Consider the following 14,972-nt stretch of genomic DNA (forward strand, 5'->3'; position numbering starts at 1 on the left):
CGTATTATGCACCAGTGATTAAATGTTCTTACAACATCAATATTTATCAAGGGGTATTTCATAGCTAGAAAGTAGGTAACTATATTTTATTTCCTAAGAGAACATTTCCTATAGATTTCCTTCATCTCCCAGCTACACAACATACATCTCTAAAGTGCACTTTCCAAGTGTAGTTAGAGAATAGGAAGGAATGTAAAGTTTTTAAAAACAGCCCTTATTAACTTTTCCTTCCATTGATTCTACTGTAAACTCTAAAAGGCCTTTTTAAAAAGCAAATTCTCATACACTCAGCAGGTGAAATGTTCCCATATAAGTAAACAAAATAAAAACCACCCCAAAAAATGAAAAATCAGCAATCAGATTACAATCTTTTCTCTTGACTACTCATATCCTAGTATATTCTTTACTGTTTTATTGCACATTTATTAAAATTGTTGTCCTAAGTATTTAAAATAAAATAATTTCTTTATCTGTGCTAACACATTCTTGTGCACCCTTAATAACTAGAGTAACTTTCAACAACACGCATATATTAGAAAAAAAAACAATGGGTTCAAAACCAAATAGATACTTTCTGTAGTAGATGCTCAAAGGCTTCTATGTAATTTTGCTGAGACAAAAAGACTTGAATTTTGGAAGCTCTTTGCTTCCATTCCTTATGTAAAGCTGCTGGTTATGAGACAGCAGGAGAAACTCAAAACGTAATTCACAATGAATGCCAATCCTTCACCTCCAATATGAAGGCTTCCCAACTATTGAACTTGCTGAGCATAACTGGTTATACACATTGTGTCCCAAAAAAGGCTGCTCCTGTTCAACTGACCAGTGAGAAAGGACTGGACTTCTTCAAAACAGGTATTGGAGCAACAGTTTGTTATATATCGTTTCTTTACATAAACTTTTTTTAACTGTCCAATCCCACCTTATAAGGAGAGCACTTATTCATTCAGCTAAAAGGAACCTCCTTCATGCTCCTTTTGGGTTTGCTCAGTCAACTGGTTTGTGCAACACTGGCAGAGGCACACAGGCATGGTGTACCCATTCATTGTGATTACATAGACAGAAGCAAATGCAGGTTGTCTGCTGAGGGAGATGGGGAGGGGAAAGGAGATGAATGATTCCCATGGGTAAGAGGACAGTTCGGTTTACTTTTTGTTGCTGCTTTTTTTTTTTCTTTTTCTTTTTTTTTTGTATTTTGTTTTGTTCATTTTTGTTGTTGTTTTTTTTTTGTCTTTTTGTGTTTTTTTTTTGTGTTTAGTTTTTGCTATGTCATGAAATCATAGCAGTCATTCCTCTAATAGAAACTGACAGGACATAAAAGACAGAACTATCAGATGAACACACACGATGACTAGAAATATATCGACAGAGAAAAGACTTAATTTAGCTTTGAGAAACCGTCCCAAAAATAAAATCCTGTATTAACAAGTGCAAAAAACAAACAAAAAAAGAAACTCCAAACATTAAAACACAGTGTATAAAATGGTGTGAGAAATTTAAGTCACCATACAGCCTTTTAGTCAATAAAAAGCTGTGTTCATGTGTCCTTGTTTTTTGGGTAGTGGCCCAATCTTTTTATTTTACCCAAAAGGTCATTCATGAAGAGATCTGAGGGCAAAGCACTCAGTATTTGTTATATTAGACTGTAGTCCTTTGGGCCTGTTGTGTTTCTATCATATAAGACGATTCCTGTCTTTTATTCCTCATTGGTTGAATTATCTTCCAAAGTTGTTATGCCTCCAAAGCCCAGTCCTGTTGAGTTCTGTGCTGCTGAGACTGTAAGTACTGTATGTAAGAGAATTAATACAAGAACACACAGTTTAAGTCTGCTGTTACACAGTCTTGATGCTGATGAAACTGTGAGTGATGTCCTGTGACACATTGTTGAGCCACTTGTTTTTATAGTCCCTTTGGATTGATGATCTGATAATAGTCCCCATCTGACATCACAGCATTCTGGTTCTGCATTGGTTGGAAAGTTTTCATAGAGCCCTGTAGGATAAACACAAGCAAAAATTAATATCCCACAGAATAAGGTTTGCAAATATTGGCAGTTCAATGGAAAAGAATGCATTTAAGCTGAGCTATTCAGTCTAGATCTCTGAGTTAGTTTGAGGCCTTCAAAACACTTGCCATTTTTGCATAGTAAGTATTGTTGAATTCAATCCATTTTGTCTAATGTTAGTTAGTCTAATGTTAGTTAGTCTAATGATAGTTGAATCCAGTCAGACATTCAGTCCAACAGGAAGGAAACACACGAAATAGCATCAAAAAATTATTCAATAGTAGTATGAACCTGAATGTGATTGTGTAAAGATATGGAGTTGCCAAACAGTTTTTGAGTTCCTCTAGTAGTAAAACTGAAACATAAACTTCTTCCCTATTTCAGATGACTCAAACAATAAGAAACTAAACTGGACATTTTCAGAAAATTTGCCAAGATCTTCTTGAAATACTTCCTCAGTCTGTGAGGAACATACTCATAACACTGTGCATGGGAAGTTTGACATTAAAGACGAAATGAATTGGTGTTAGATCAGTACAGCTTCAGAACAATTTCACAGGAGGACTTTCCAAAGAGAGCTGTTCTGAGTTCGCCTGTTTACCCTGTTTTAACTAAGTACCTATGGCTGAGATGTTCTTCTGTGTATATCCCAAATGTGCAAAGTCTTTCCTTCCTGTATAATAATTGGGTCTCTTGATATTTCTTACTCTGCAGCTAGGCCATTTCTGCCCTTCAAACATATTAAATTCCTCCGTCTGATCCAATTATATATTTTAAAATAGTTAAAGGAATTCCAACCTTTCCAAAGACCACAATTATCACTTTAGAAATCACCAATGCTCTCTACATTAATCTATGCAACAGTAATATGACAAGTTTACTTCTCATACATTCTTCTTAACTATAAATTAAAAGAACCAAACTTAGGATTCTTAATTAGAGGTTAAATGCAAGAATTCCAACTTAATGGACAAATATTAAGCTATTCTACTTAAACTGATGCTGGAATAAATTTTGAGTAAATATTTGCTCTACGATAGTTCTAGGTTTTGCTAGAAAATAACTTACCTGGGTTGAAATATTAAGACCAAGATTTTGAGAAAAAAGGCATGATCAACATATTTTTTGAAGTGACTGTGCTTCTAGGAGAAAGAATTAGATCTTTTTCTAAAGTATCTTGGCAATCACAAGTCATTGCCAAGTATCTTGGCAATTTCAAAAAGCACTGTGTGAGAGAATTCCTCGAGAAAGGGCTCTTAGAGAACACCAGAGTCTAACAGAAGTTATGGCATTACAGAGGCTTGCTTGAGGTGAGAGACAGTTACCACTTCCAGGATGGCTCGTATGTACAGAGTCCACTTCCCCATGATTCCTTTGGTAACACAGTCTGCCCTCCTAGCACACAATAATAAGAGTAAATGAAGAGTGGAGCAGAATGGAGACACCATGGCCCAACTTTGTTGGCTTCCCTGTGAAGGGGATACTCTGATGGTGCCATGCAGATGACGAGTGAATGGAGGGTAGAGCGGAGTGAAGACACTGCAGCCAAACTGTGTTGTACTCCCTGCAGAAGTGGCAACCTGGTGATACCTCACAGCTGATAACCCACATAGTGTGATGACTGGTGCTGGGCCAACAGTGGTGGCAGATCAGTCCCTTCTGATAGACTTTGCTCAAACTTCTCCTCCTTCTAATCTCATCATAATACCAATACACAATCGCATCTCACTGAGCATGCTCTCTAGATTTTTGATTAACTTGGGAGACTCTTTTAAATCAATGAATACTGAAAGTAAGTATAACTAGAGTCACTCAAGCTCCACCTAAATGTAAAAGAAAATATTAGATTTGGATGCAATCCTGTGCCATGTGCTCTAGGCGAGCCTGCATGTGCAGGGGGGTTGGACTAGATGATCTCTAGAGGTCCCTTCCAACCTTAATGATTCTATTATTCTATATAAGAGGTGAACTAAGGAGGGAGAATGGGTTAAGAACTAGGAAGGAAGAATGGGACAGTAGGAATGGAGGAAGAGGAACTAAGGAAGAACAAAAAGGAGAGAGGGAAGATTCCATTGCAACTTCTGGATCAGTCGGCAGGCCGAAGCCCTCTCCTCCCCTTGGGCACTGCCTGAGGAGACTTCTCAAGATTGAGAGCCCTCTCCCATCTTCTGGGTGAGTGATGATTGCATATTTGTACACTAGGCACTAGCTAAGAACTCAACTCTATAGTAGAGAATTTCCTATAATGACATCTGAAACTTGTCTTCCAAATGTTGCGTTTGAATAAATTGTGCTATTTGTGAACTCGACCACTTGTTTTGAAGGCAATCGGACCTACAGTCAACAGACTGTTGGTGAATCTGATACTGCCAGAGTTGGATATATAGCTAACATAGTATTTGATATCCCTATTAAGAGATGAGTCCAGCCGCCCCCAGTCCCTCTAACCTTTGAGAATTGGCTGGAACGCAAGGGGATTCATCTCTTACCAAATTTGCCCACCCCATCAAACCGCAACACACTGCCTACCATTTAGTCATAACATTCTTAGGTCCAGGAATCACACTGCTTACACTTCATGAGTACCTTGTAAATGAAACAGCACAGCTTAAAATGAAGTAAAACTCAACTCTTTCATTCCTTTTCCATAATACTGATCTGCAATTAAAATAAGAGTGAGTACACTGAGTATTTTAAAGTATAGACTGATACTTTTTTACATATCTGAATAAACCCCTTAACAGCCTGTTATTTTACACGAGCCCCCAAAAAGTTTCATTTCTTTTTGAATTCAGCTAAATTTTTAGAGATTCAGAAGTTAAAACAGCTTGTTTAATTTCCTGTAAAGCCAGGAAATATGTAGGAAATCATGCCATTTTATAGATATGCAGCCAGACATTTAATGCTAGATAAAAACACTTATAAATAATTTATTCTCTTTCAGATCATGGCTAAATATGTTTTGTGTTTTTTGAAAAAGAAATCTATTACATTTTGGGGCTTGTCATCAATTGTTTATTTCAAATACTACAAAACAGTTTTACTGCTAACTTCTTATTTTCTGAGAGAATATTTTGCTGTGTTTGTAGTGTGTTTTTTTGCATCATAATGTACATAATACCCCCGAAAGTAAATAGTTATGCAATCTGTTCTGTGACTGCAGTAGCTCAAACTGTTAGCGATAATTGAAGAGACATAGAAGATGGTTAATGTTTTGATCCTATTGAGGCTTGTTTGCTATTCCAACTATATTTCCTACTTTTCTCATTATAAGATAACCCAGACATCCTTTGAAATCAAAGACTCTCTAAATATACAAGTTAGCAATCAAAAGGTATTTAAATTGTTCATATAGAGTTAATGAATTATGAATAAATTCAATGGAGCACCTTATTCAAAGCTACATTTTGTTCCTTACTACAAAATTGAATTTGCTCAGTACTTCAATTCAGCAATTGAATTCAGTCTCTGAATTTACAGTTACATGTTTCATAATTAATTAACTACAGAGTCTGTCTTTGTATGACAGTTTCACAGCATTTAGCATTTTTTTTCAAGACTTTTGCTTAGAAATAATAAAACTTCATTACTGTGCCTTGCTGTCATACTATCATCTTTGGCCTCCTTGAGCTAATCAGTTAGCCTATTATTTCAAAGGTTTACAAATATGTGACTTTATCAGAGGCCCTGCATTACATTTCGCAGACATGAGTCTGGGAAAACAGAAGTGAGAGAAAAAAAAAAAAAAGGGTTCTATTCAAACTTTCTATACTTGAACAGAGTTTGGGGCAAGGAATGAACACTCACATTATCTGCTTCTGTCTTTACAGCTCAGCTTGTGGATGTCATTTTTCTGTCATGCTAGGTGCTTGATAATTATATTTCTGAGACTGGATACTTTTCATGACTGGAATCTTACTTTGCTTTTCATATATTTTTGCTTACATTTCTCACTGCATCACTTCTGGATATCCATTCTCTAATTTTCCCCAACCCTCTCTAGAGTTTCACCAGACAAGATCTTGAATTTTGAAACCTGATCTTAATCAAAGATCTAGAATTTGAAAAGATCATTGTAATATCAAACCACTCTGCAGGCAGATATGTCCTGATTCACGAAGGTCATACAAAAGCAATCTTTTTTGTTGTAACAAGACACTTCCACATGCAACATTCTGATCAGCAACTCAACAGCCATATCTGTAGGGAGTGCGTTGCTGCACCTAATAAAAGAATTAAGGCTACTCATTTGACTGAGATTATGTTAATGAGACATGACTGCAGATCAATTCCATGTATCCTACCCAGGTGAATCATACTGAAAGAAATAGGTATGATGACATAAGCATCAGGTTTATGGGAAATGCAACAAAACATCTATTGTTATAAAGGAATGAAAACTGTAAGGATCATGCACGGTCTGCTAGCCTGCTAGGTCACCAGCTAACTCAGAGCTGTGGTTTCTGTATGCATTTCTTTTGCATAGACATCAGTATGAAAAAGGGTTTGTTGCATTTGTAGGTCTCACACCACTACAGTCCGGATGTTAGTTATGCATATAGCTGGATCTCTTGGTTGACCTGGGTTTGACCACTTGTTGGTTTCTTTGGTGCAAAAGAAACCATGGAACCATAGTCATATCCATCTTCCATTCACCATCAAAGAAAATCGTTGTGATTGATATACTGGTTGTTGTAATTTGAATGATAAGTATTTTGGAAAGCCAAAACAGTTAAAATGGAGGTTTGTTTTGTTTTGTTTTTGTTTTTTTTTTTCCTTCTCTCTCATTTTCTTATGGTAGAACTTGGAATTAAAGTCCTTTTTACATAGATTCCTGATTTATTTTTAGACATATACCAAGCTTCTTTACTTGAAGAGAAGAACATGAACAAGAAAATAAATCCAGGGAAATGGATTCTTCTTTTGGTTTACCAGAAGTTCTGAGTGCTCCATTTTGTAACAAAGTGCAAGGTACATAATGTCTGCCAAGAATGATCCATCCAGAAGTGACATAATTGTATTAGAGAATGCCAACACAATTTATGACATTTCAGTTAATGAGGAATTATTTCTGAGAGTTCAATACTAGCATTTTCTAGCAACAGAAGGGAAGGAAACACATTACATGTTACATGACTAGATTTCACTGCCTGCTTAAATTTGATGTGGAAGGCATCTCTCTGATCTTATCCAGATGGTCGCCTCAATTGCTAAATTGCTGTGCCTGTGGCACATTATGATTCTTCTGTTTAGACAAATATTTTATATTCTTCCTATTACAAAAAGTAATAAAATGAAACATGGAAGAAGGCTTAAAGATAAATAAGTTGTCGTTTAGTCAGATTATTCTTAAAGTGGTGAAGACTGTTGTTTATGTTTTTTAAAAAGTTAATTTGCATTTCATACTCTATTCCTATTACAAGCTTGTCAGAGGAGATTTGGATTGCTGTGTTTTAATTTTATTTTATCATTATATGTTGGAGAATACTTCAGGCAGCTGTTTCTGGAGCATTTTCTTCTGTGTATGTGTACACATTCAAGAAAAAAAAAATCACAGTTTCTTCACTATATCTACATTGTTTTACTAAAATATATACAGGATCATTTTCCCCATGCTTCTTTAAAGCAATGTTATCCCTGTAAAACCAACTAACCTGATGTAAGACAGAAAAATAACTAGCTGACTCTCAAGGTAACACAAGTGGCTTTTTTATCTGTGCTATGTTGAGAGATAGGACAAGATTCAGATAGTTTGCTTCTAGCGAGCATGTGGCTTTCTCCAGTTCCCTCCAGTTTTTATTCTATAGCTGTTGATGAAATGGCATGATAGGAAAGGAAAAGATCATATGTATATACACATTGTGTCGCCTTAGAAAGTTCAGGGACAACAATAGGTTAATTGTCATGGTTATTTTTAATGAAGAAGAATGGGTTTGCAAGTAATAAGGCAATTATGCCATGGGACTTGCTTCAAGGGAAAGCCACAACACTCAGGTTTCTAGATGAAGGCTGGATTATAAAAGATGAGGTATTTAATTGTCAGATTCTACTGTAAAGTCATGTCAAATTTTCTTTGTAAGCAGATCCATAGCTAGTAATGATTTAAATCATGCTTGTCAAACATAAATGGATTTGTCCTGCTGTCTGTGTCTTAACGCTCTGGTATTTTAGGACCTACTAAGAGGTGTAGGCAGGAGGCAAATGATAGATCATTGTGAATTATTTTTAGAGTAAGAATTTGTATTGAGTATATCTATATATTGGGAATGTGAAAAGAATAACAAAAAGGAGACTGGATTCAGAGATTATCTCTTCTTGAATTCTACAAAGAAAGAATAAGTCGTGAGGCAAGCCATATATCACAATTCCTCAAGGAAATTGCTTTTCAGATTTTACTGAATTCAGGAAGATTCTTTTGGAGCAAACATTTCTTAGCTAAATATGCTACATAGATACACAACCTCCCCTTGAGAGGTAGCTGTAATTTAAAGAAATCCTCACAATACCTTTGTTGATCTTTGATAGTCAACTAATTCCTACTACAGATTGGTGAAAATTAGATCTGTGTAATAATTCTCACTACATTCTTAGAAATATCATTGTATGCCGTCAAATGCCACTGATGATAGTTTTTTTTTTGTGATGAATAGTCTTCATCATAGTAAAAAAAGGAGTTTCTGAAGAAGTGCTAATTTGCGCAGAGAAGTTAAACATATGTTACATATTTGAAAAAATATATATATACATATATGGAAGAGTATTCACACCATGACTTCCAAGCAACTGAGATTTTATTCAGAGAAGATAAAGTTGGAGCCTAATTAGTATATAGCTAATGGACAGATCTGAGTGTTTCAAAGCACCTGAATTACCTCTTTTCCCACCTTGTCCCTCCCTTGTTTTCCTCTTCTAAATTAAACAGTATCAGCATAGGAAAGAAGAAGACAGAAAAATATGACTTTCGTCTTGGTGGCAGCAGCCTTATTCTGATGATACTGGCCCAAGGGAACTCCTGAGGGTGTCACGCTGCAGTTGGACAAAGCTGTTGTAACACATCACCTCCATATTGCTACTCAACATATGTCTTGTCCTTGATAGGGGAACTTGAGTGCTCAGTTAAACTCCCTAAAATCTATTGTAGGGGTAGAGAGAGTGAGGACAAGGCTGGGATTTAATGCCTGATGCTTGTTGATGGCTGATGGCCCCAGTATAACACAAAGCATAAAGAGGCCCAAAATCTTGTTCAAGGCAAAGAAAACCTTTAGCAATACAAGTAGCTCTAATTCTGAACTCTAATGTTGGCCAGACATAGCATGCAGATATCAAGTTTGAGCCTGCTCTCCCAGCAGTCAGGGTTGGCTGTGTCTGTATTAACAAATAGTTTTGTGCAAAAGGAAAAAAAAACATGGAGGAAAACATACAGAGCTGATGTAGTTTCAGGGACTTTACCTCAACCTCTCTGGTCTAATCCTGTAGACGAAATGCTCATTAGTGGTTAGAGTGTACTAGACAGTCCCGCAGCTCACCTTCCTCTTTAGTTTCATCCAAAACGAACCCAGTTTGTATCCCTTGAGTCCTCTCCTCAGTGCAAAACAAACAGCAGGAAATATGAAGAGGAGATTCAAAAAAATGAGCTCCTGATCTGAGCTAGAATGCCAGTGTAGACACAGCTACTGTGTTGGTGGCCATGGCATATTCCAGTTACTCGGGAAGAGCCAAGCATGCGGGGGAGAAATAATGTTTCCCCCCCTCTCTCTGGCAGTCTCTACTGCTTGTTGGATAGTTACTAACTCTTGCATTTTCTGGGCTGAGCAAACTGCAGGCCTGAGAGGATGATTTTGGCTGTGACATTTTCTGCATTTATGGCTACTTTGTCTCTGCAGTCTGGTGGCAGACAGAAGCAGATCATGGACCAGTCCATGGACCACACTGCTCTGAAAGGCATGGTAAAAGAAGGAAATGGGAGGTATTAGTAGTCTCTTCTCAGAGCTCTGTGCATAGGCAACCTTTCATTTTTCAGCTCTCTTTTCACATCCCAGGAGCATTTGTGGAAGAAATATTTCACATACACCTTTCACTTTGGGGAAAAGAAAAGCGGAGGGAAAAGATGACTGGTCTATGAAATAAGACAGTCCCACTGGTATTCACATTGTTTTCATAGAAGTCTCCAATTAAAAACTTTTCCTGGAACTTTGCTTGGGACACAGTCGTATTCCTGTGTAAGTGCACATATGCCTAAATAGTATTATTATCCCCCTTATATAAGACTCTGCTCTGAGCCACACAAAGAAATGTTAGATAGAACTACTGGAAACTTTAATCATATGGGTGTACACTCCAAAGGTCTAAATTTGTAGCAAGCATTCAATATTAATGAATATGACAAACTATGTATTCCAGAATGGTGCCTGACAGAAAAACTCAGACACTTCTTTCTATTTCCTAGAAGATAAGAAAAATGAGAAAAAAAAAAAAAGCTTTTTTCCTAGCTAACTGCATGTTCCCTATAATCAGACCCACACTGCGATTCTGATTGTTTTGATTAATGACCCAGGTACTTTCTTTCGCACCACAGTTCTCTCACAGCCCCACATGCATTTCTCTGAAAGACAAGTCACAGTGATACAGAACTAGTATCTATTCCCACTATTCCCCGTGTGCTTTCACTGGAGGTATACAGGTATGACTTTCTCAGCCTAAGTGCATCTTATCTATTATACCAATCCTACGGGAGTTCAGGAAGTCATTATTAATTCATATCAGAAACTACAAGCATCATGCCTCTTCAAATCCTGCTGGATTTGATTTAACACTGTCAAAGAACTGGAAAAGAACAGGAATACCACTACCATATGTGACTTAGCAGCCTGTGTCTACAGCCTGCCACCTGCAGTGACTCTTCCTATAATCCTTTTTCCTTTTTGAAGTTTTTTGAAGCATTTTACAATACATCCATTTAGGAATTATAAGATTATAATGATTTTAAAATTGCTTGGGGAAGAAAGATAGGCATTCCTATACTCTTTTATTATTACATGGACCTTCCAAGGAAGAATAAAAGTTTTTATCATTGCTTTTTAAGGACTCCAGTACTTTTTCTACAGCCTGCAGCCTTTAGAAAATACTGCTCTAGGAGAAAAAAATAGTATATGAGTTTCTTGTCATACTTTTCTACTATTTTTAAGATGGACTGATATTTATTAATTTCACCATGAGATAATATTTTCAAGGAAGGAAAGCGACCTGGCTTATTTTTGGCAATGTGGATTTGTCCCTCTGTTTCCACTAGGTGTCTCTGCCTTGCCACTACAAATCACTTTGCAGCTATACAGGGAAGGTAAAAATTTGGTATCGCAACAGCTCTTGACCTCTTATCTAGCTGCAGTTGGAAAACAGCATGTAACATTTACATCCTTTGTTCTTGATTCAATGTCAGGTAAAAAGAGCTATAGCCAATACACCTTTTTATCTCACTCGCTTTCTACAGTGCATTGAATCATTTTATAGGAACCCATCTTCTGTCTTTCCATTAACCTAAATCTCTACTGGACCTTAGAGGAAATAGTCTGTTACCATGGAGAGAAGGAAGAGAAGTCCTGATTATAAAACTGTTGCTTCTAAGATGTTATTGTTGAAAACAAGGATCTACAAATTCTTGAAATTTAGCAGAGAGAAATCATCTCAAAAGCAGGAGTCTTTTCTCTCCAATTTTATAATTAACAGTATTCCTTAGCCAGCCAGCCAGTCTTTCATTTGTTTATAGTGGAAAAAAAAATCTTATTCCAGCACAACCTAACTCAGTTCCTGCTGGATCCCTCTAAAAGTGTAAGTTAGGGGTTTGAAAAAGAACAGGCAGGATTCTGCTCTTTGTGGAAAATTATCACAGTAAGGAGGAAAAGAGATGTCCAGGCCTGATATAAGTGGCTGAGGATTAGTGGCAAAATACAGTACATATAGAATCCCTGAAAACAAAATTTACTCCTGCTTCATTTACAGTAGTGGAGCACAATGGCCAGTTACATGGTAAACTTCAGTCAAATGGGGAGACCAGAAAACCTGTGATAATATCCAAATCCTAAATAGAAATACCTCCAGCCTGACTTTTTTTTTTTTTTTTTGGTAATAAAATTCATGCAGCTAGGCAATGGCAAGATCAACAAATTTAAATTCCCAGGACAGGTCTACTGGTCAGGAATTCACAGAAAGTACATCAGGAGAAAAGATCCCTCAAGATGCGGGAGACCTGCTTTCATGAATTTTTCTGCAAACAAAAGCCAACTTAACTGCCAGGCTGTTGATGTACACTTGAGTTTACATGAAACAATTCTATTTTCATTAAGCAGCATAAAATTTAAATTCTTTAGTCTTGCAGAAAGTATTAGTCTAAGTTCTCACTGTTCTATGGCTGGATATGCTTATACTCCATGTTACTGCTTAAAAACATGGTGGATATGGATCTGTATCCTGGCAAAAGTTTGAACTGGAACCTCAATTCCTCAACATCTTTTCTTGCACACAATTGCCTACTATCAGTATGCTGCCTCCTATGGATTTATGGGTATGTGTTCTGTCCCACTGACACTGGAGTTCAAGCAGAGAAAAAAACATTTTTTAGTGCGCTGCTGAGTCTAAGAATGAGTCTCAGATCGCCTGGATTTTAAATACCAGCAATAAGACCTTAGTAACTAAAGCCAGCTACAGCCCAAAATGTGTAGCCAGTACAGTCAATGGGGTCTAGAGAGACAGTCTCTCTCTCTCTATATATAGAGAGAGCATATATATATATATATATATACACACACGCACCTCCTTAACATGAAATAAATAGCTCTCATACCACATCATCACTGACTGTATTGGGAGCTTAATTGTAGAGTTCATATGTAGACATTTACACTTTATCTTCAATAAAGGGAATTTAATCCTTCTCTAAGAACTTGGTGATAATAACTGTTGGGAATCCTTGAAACTTTGAAAATTCAAAAATTTTATATATATATATACAAGTATAAATATATATATATATACTTTTTTATATATATATAAGTATAAATAAATAAATAAACAAATAAATAAGGAATGCTTCTGGACCTGGAGATAAAATGAAGAAGTGGATATGTATTTCTTAAGAGATCTTCTGGAATAAGTGCTAAAACGTTTTTTTTTTTATTAGATTTTTATTCTTTGTCCCTCTGCACATGCACACACTGTTATATGTTTAAATGTCCTCCATCTCTCACTACAGCTTGTACAGTCCTATCTTAAAATGGAAAATAATCCTCATTTGTTTGCTCTGTATTCATATTGGAAGGGAATTAATATTTATGAAATGCATTGAAGACAAATGTTGAGTACTATTACCCTATTGATGACTACCAAATTAGAATTCAACTTACATTTTGTTACAATGTCTTTTGCATATGGATGGGTATTGCTGGATTTTGTACAGTGGACTTTTAATCTTCAAGTAGGACTATATATATCTTACTATCAAAATCCACTTAAATTGAAACACAGACTATAAGGCGCAGGGAGTTGCCACAGCCACGATGCTTGCCTGGTATAGAATATTCTCGATGTTTTATTGTTTACTCAGTTTTAACTAGCTGACATTGAACAACTCATTTAGTGTCAAGGTTTCCTGTGCAGCCATAATTTAAAGCAGACGATGCCTAATTTTAGGTATTCACGTCATGCTGTTTAATAATCTAGGAGCTGAAATCTCTTTTGATTGGTTTACTGGGAATAAAATGCCTAAATATCTTTGAGATTGTGGGGTGATACAGGCACCAAGATCCTGCAGATGACATTCTGTGCTTCCCAGTACAAGAGGGACATGCAACTTGTCCAGAGGGTCCAGCAAAGAGCTACAAAAATGATTAACAGATGCCAGCATCTATCTAGAGGAAAGACTAAGCGAGCTGGGCCCGTTTAGCCTTGGAGAAGAGAAGACTGAGAGGGGATCTGATGAATATGTACAAATACCTGAAGGGAGAATGTAAAGAGGATAGGGTTAAACTCTTCTCGGTGGTGGCCAGTGACAGGACAAGGGGTAATATATACAAATTTAAAGACAGGAAGTTCCATCTCCATATGAGGAAGAACTTTTTCCTGTGAGGGTGACAGAGCCCTGGAACAGGCTGCCCAGAGAGGTTGTGGAGTCTCCTTCTCTGGAGATCTTCAAAATCCACCCGGATGCCACCCTGTGCCATGTGCTCTAGGTGTCTGGGCTTGAGCAGGGGCACTGGGCTAGATAATCTCTAGAGTTTCCCTTCCAATCTCAAACATTCTGTGATTCTGTGATTCTGCGATGTAAAGTTTTTTGTGAATGAGTATTCAGTCAATGTTGAGCACATAGAGTTGTGAGACCTGAGACCTCTCTGAGTCTGCTTGAAAGAGAATGGAAACTACTTTAATAACCATATGTAGACCTATATTAACAATATTATTTTATTAAAAATACTCCCAGAATGTAACAAGAGTGAAGAAGAGATGAAAGGATGAGTTCTTCACAGGAGAACATTTAATCCTTATAATTCCTCTCTAATGAAAGCCCTTTCCATCCACATTCACTGTCCAGGAGCTGCTGCACAGTCTTGCAAGCTACTTCTCAGATTCTTTGCTTGTCTGATAGAAAAGTATTAGTGAAGAAAGGTGAATACTGTAAAAACAGATCTTGACTCTTTCTCTTAGCTCATGACACGCAGCTACCAGAAGCTTTCAGCAAATTAATAAACATAAAAGATAGCCAGAGAAAATTTATTTAGTAATTTTGTTTTGCATAGTTAATGTCTGTGGCAAGCTGAAGCGAAAATTTGCCTAACTATATCTGGGCTCAAATTCTAGTACCTCTGAGAATCTTTACCATAAGGAAAATGTTCTGGGTCTCGTAATTAAAACTACTACAGGAAACATTGTCCACATTCCACTTCACATTTAAACTTACAAAAATAAGTGAAATGAGATT

At 36.7% G+C, this 14,972-nt stretch overlaps 1 protein-coding gene across 1 annotated transcript in view; it reads right to left on the reverse strand.

The window, feature by feature from the left end:
- Nucleotides 1–1,275: 1,275 nt before the first annotated feature.
- NALF1 (NALCN channel auxiliary factor 1) overlaps nt 1,276–14,972 on the reverse strand; it is a 451,256-nt gene continuing 437,559 nt past the window's right edge. Inside the window, exon 3 of the mRNA XM_088538546.1 lies at nt 1,276–1,992. Coding sequence (XP_088394672.1) covers nt 1,697–1,992 — 296 coding nt within the window. The 3' untranslated portion in view covers nt 1,276–1,696. The remainder of the gene's footprint in view (nt 1,993–14,972) is intronic.

The sequence above is a fragment of the Tinamus guttatus genome, unplaced genomic scaffold (assembly GCF_059628265.1).
Source record: "Tinamus guttatus ecotype Peru unplaced genomic scaffold, ASM5962826v1 Tinamus_guttatus_pri_ptg000047l, whole genome shotgun sequence".
Classification (NCBI taxonomy): Eukaryota; Metazoa; Chordata; class Aves; order Tinamiformes; family Tinamidae; genus Tinamus; species Tinamus guttatus.